Source organism: Apis dorsata, unplaced genomic scaffold (assembly GCF_000469605.1).
Source record: "Apis dorsata unplaced genomic scaffold, Apis dorsata 1.3 scaffold_376, whole genome shotgun sequence".
Classification (NCBI taxonomy): Eukaryota; Metazoa; Arthropoda; class Insecta; order Hymenoptera; family Apidae; genus Apis; species Apis dorsata.
Genome location: NW_006263639.1, coordinates 108034 through 113050, shown reverse-complemented (window position 1 = coordinate 113050; position 5017 = coordinate 108034). Strand labels below are relative to the sequence as shown.

The 5017-nt window shown below is 25.6% G+C and overlaps 1 protein-coding gene across 1 annotated transcript in view; it reads right to left on the bottom strand.

Moving 5' to 3' along the window:
- Positions 1 to 863: 863 nt before the first annotated feature.
- Positions 864 to 5017, bottom strand: part of LOC102675052 (Down syndrome cell adhesion molecule-like protein Dscam2) — a 70837-nt gene continuing 66683 nt past the window's right edge. The window contains exons 29-32 of the mRNA XM_031511980.1: positions 4933 to 5017; positions 2793 to 2946; positions 2622 to 2724; positions 864 to 1476 (exon numbers count right to left, since the gene is read on the bottom strand). The exon at positions 4933 to 5017 is cut by the window's right edge and continues 24 nt beyond it. Of these exons, the coding sequence (XP_031367840.1) occupies positions 1224 to 1476; positions 2622 to 2724; positions 2793 to 2946; positions 4933 to 5017 (595 nt within the window). The 3' untranslated portion in view covers positions 864 to 1223. The remainder of the gene's footprint in view (positions 1477 to 2621; positions 2725 to 2792; positions 2947 to 4932) is intronic.

The following is a 5017-nucleotide window of genomic DNA, read 5'->3' as shown; positions in this document are numbered from 1 at the left end:
AAAAAAAAAAAAATTACAAAAATATACGTACTATATACTATTCGTTACGACTTATAAAATATTAGTCAAGAATAGATTTTTCAGATTTAGAGTGTTTCGTAATGATCGAATCAATGTAAGTATGTGTTTGAAACTTAAGAATGTGGTCGCAAAGAATAACGACGAAGATCTACATAGAATCGAGGATCGAACGGTGTAGGCCAGCGTGACCAAAATAAATGCTCCCGGTTTGACGTGTGAGAAGTGACACGTTGCTTAAATCGCAGCAATTAGTTACGCAATGATTAATTTCACCGTCGTCGGGTAAACGTTTTCTCAATCACGTTCCGTCCCATCCTCATAACTTTATCGATAATTACGTATCACGTATCCATTTATACGCGACATCGTGATCAAATACGTAAATAAATGCAAATGTTTCAAAGCTGATCGTCCAACGTTCGAAAGAAAGATGGAAACGTTAGATTCTTACGAATTTGCGATGCCACGCCATTTTCCACGATTCTGCTCCAAGGACTTTCCCGTGCTCTGCTCGTACGATTGTGAAGTCTTTGGTCTCGAATGGGTCGCCCGCCGGCAAACGAGTCGCAGCGAGTCTGAGCAAATTGTCGTTTGGCACGCACTCTTACACACCCGATTAACTCATTCAATCTCTTCACTCATTCACTTATTACGCATGCACACGCACTCACTGATATATGTAATTATATATCGTTGCGTCATAGATAAAGAAGAGAAAGGTAAAAATTACGTTCGAGTTCTTTCAACGAAGATCTTGGACTTATAAACAATAACAATTCATTCGAAATTATTAACGATACGATGTGTTACGTGACGAATCTCGTGATATTTAAAATTTCTCCTTTTTTTTTTTTACTTCTCTTCGTTATCTACAAGCGATTCATCTGCCGATTCCCGATCAATCGAATATAATTTAATTTTTCATCTATATAATCGACAGAGAGAAAAAGGGAAACGGACGCGCGTAGTTACGCGCTACCAAGTCCTATCTTTTCATCCTTTCTTTTCTTCCTTTTCTTTATTTTAAATTTTAAATTTTAACCACGTCGAAACATCTGACGCCAGAGACATCAGATAGGAATGGATTTTCATTTTCCTTAGACCATGGGATCAAGAGAGGGAAGAAGAACGAAGATATCTTGGCCTATCGTGTCCAATATAGGAAGTGGAGGAGGCACATAGAATGAAGAAAGTGGGGCAAATTAAACGGCGATAGAGTAGTCGGAGGAAGGATTATTTTGGGTGCTCGGCCTTGACCAGAGGGAGCTTCTCAAACCGAGTTTCAGCTTCTTCAAGGAATCGATATCGCACTCGGCCTCGCTGAGCTCCGGCCTGTCGGAACGGTCGCCATTCCCTGGCACTACGTTTCCCTGATTGCCTCCGACGAATGTGGTCTCCGCGACCGATATCGGTGGTAATAATGTGCGTAGAGAGCTCCTGCTGGGAACATGCCATCTTACGGGACAGCCAAAGAAATGAACTTACTACGGGTGAAAATATGATTTGCATGAATTTGTTTTTTTTTTTCGATTTTTCTTCGACTGTCGAATCCTGATCGTACAGAGCATTTCGTTTGGATGATGGTGTATAATTTATGAAAATAAATGCGACTTATGATTGTTCGAGAATTTGGAATTATTATCTTTTATGTAAGATATAAGAAACGTTTCTCGTTTTTATATACATTTTTCTTTAAAAATTGTAGAATAATTAATTTCTTCTATTTTGTTAAGAATTAATTTTCACAATTTTAAATATATCATATCGTTCTTTAAAGATACTTGTTTATATTAGTTTAAGTTTATATTATAGAATAAAAGACAATTATTTGAGATTAATATTCTTGAAACGCTAATAATTTCAAAATTTGACTATAAAATATTTTTTTATCATTGTGAATTGAAGTTAAATATTAAAAAACAACTCATGACTCAAACAAAGAATTTATATATTCATGTTTCTGACGTAAATGAAAATTACTTCTACATTACAATATAATGATAATATAAAAATAATTAATTTTTGTATAGAAATGCATATTGTAATAAATTTAATTTTTTTGATTTTATTTTCATTATTCAAAATGTTTAAATAAAATAGAAAAAAATTTAAGGATTCTAAAGATTAAAACATACATAAAATCGATATGCAAAAAATATTAAATAAAATATTTATTTTACTGTATTTATTTTTCAAATTATAAATTTAATTTTGTAATTTTGTTTTGTAAAATAACACTATGGTAAAATAAAACAACATCATCATTGCATTCTATTTTCATCTATTGCAAAATTAAAAAAATAAATAATTTAATAATTTTTGTTTAAGTTTCAATAATATTTGTATATCAATTTTTATTTTTTTCTATTTTAATCCGTATAATTATTCGTTTTTCTTTGTACATATGCCAAATATGTGACTTTTACATCAAGATTTGAAAATTGTTTATTATCGACTGTAAAATATAAAATTATGCTTTGTACGATGTTATGAATACGAATGAATTATGAATATGAAATGAATGATAATTTGACTAATGAATCTATCTATTCTATTTGAATGATTTAAAAAAAATTTACAAATACTTGTGAAAAAATTACCTAGAACGTCCTCTTCGAGGAAGTGACTTCTGCTCTGACATGGGTGAGATGTCCGAAGAAGTGCTCGACGTACCGTGGTAAATGAAATCGGAAACGGCCCGAACTAAAAGAAGAATTTTCATTATTTCACGAATTTGTTGATAAGATAACAAAGTGAATAATTAGGCATACTGTGTTTGAGTTTGCCAGCGTCTAGCTGGTTGGAAGACTCTGTGCGAGAGCTCGTCAGCTGATCTGGGTCAGACTCGCTCTCGTCGCTCTCGACATCGCCCGGCGTTTGTTGTTTTCTCTGTTGTCGTCTCCTCGACGAAACACTCTTCATACTCTGCATAACATACATTTTATATTGTATAACAGTTATCAATGATATCATCGTATAATAACTTTTATATTACATAGTAAAACTATAATAAATTTCAAAGAGAAACGTTTCATTATATTTTCCAAATAAATTATAAGAAATTCATAAGAAATATCATAATCAATCATTTTAAATGAATAATTAAAATAATAAAAATTATTTATTTATTTCCAATATGTAAAATATAAATTAATATGCAAAAATTAATGTATAATATATGATATGTAAATGTATATGGAATTATTATAACAGAAAAGATGTAAAAAATATAATATATAATTATGTATATTTAAAAGTTCAATAAGTATTATTAAGATCTATTTAGTGAATATTTAGTGATTATTTGAAACTTTTTGAATAATTTGAAAATATTTAAAAAATTTTTTTTTATATTAAGATTTATAAAGAATTACTAACTATTTTTTTATGTATATTATTTTTCTTGACACTTCTTTAAATACTAAAAAAATAAATTTAACATTTTAAAAATTAAGAATATAAATTAAGAATGTTTTATACTATAATTTTTATTTTACATCATTGTAAATCACAATATATTAAAATATTATAATCTTTAAATTATATTAAATAAATCTTTATCTTATTATTATTGTTATTTTTATTATAACTATTAACATTTTTCATGAAAATTTTTAATGAAAATAAATAAATTATCATTGAAAAAAGATTATTGACTTCTAAGTAAAATATGAATGTTTATGCAAATGCATAATATTTTTATAGGAAAACAAATTTGATACGAAAAACATAAATNATTATTATATATTATATATATTATATATTATTATATATTATTTTTTTTTATATGTTATATTTTTTATATATTAATATTTAAACTAAACTATAAAATAATTGCTAAATAAATTAACTTAATTAAGTTTTCCATATTTTTTTTGATTTCTAAATTATATTTTCCAATACATTTTCAAATGAATTCAAATTATTTTGAATTTTTTATCATTATTTACAACGACAAATATTTGGATTATTTCAAAGAATATTATGTTGTTATTAGTTTTTTTTGTAGATGAACGAGTAAAAATCGATTTTCTTTTTTCAAATAGAATATGTTTTTTTTTAATACAATTTGATATTTTTAATAAAAAAAATATTTTTGATGTATAAATTAATTTTTTTAAATAATTTATTGTCGAAAATATATTAAAAATTAGAATTATGTAATATAATTCATAATAAATATTATAATAAATAATTAGTGATAATAATAGAATAATTTATATATATTCTACTTATAACTATTTTGTAAATATGTTTTATTATATGTGTATAATCTATATATTTTATACATATATCTTGATATGTTATAATGTATGTTATACATAATATATTATAATTGCATAAATATCCACAATCTATTTATAAAATATTAATATAAAGCGTAAAGAAAATTATTCTCATCTAAAAAATGTTTGATATATTTTATTAAATTTTGCAATATTAATAATTTAATATCTATAAATAGAAATTTAAATTTCATCTTAAAAATTATTATAAGTATCTAATAAAATATTTTATGATTTTCCTAATTTTTAAAAAATTATTTGATTATCCAATTGAGAAATTTCATATCCATTTCCTAATGAAAATATTATATATTTAAATTGTTAAAATACAAAATACAGATAATAATAGGTTTTTAGATATCAACGAAAAATATGTAAGAATTATGTAAAATCTTATTACTTACTTATTATTAATATTTTTTAAATGATAATCTTATAAATTTTCAGAATACTTACAAACTATTGATATTTATTTTGTTAAATATTAATATATTTATTAAATATATTTGTTAAATATATTTTATTTTATGTTATGTTAAATATATTTTATTAAACATCATTTTATTTATTTTGTTAAATATTAATTTAAATCAATTTACATAAATTTGCTGTTTTATAGACTTACCGCTGCTGCAGGTGGAGGGCTTGCGCACCCTTCGGTCATGGCGTGTTCGTGATACATGAAACTGTGAAGAAGAGTATTGTTCGGA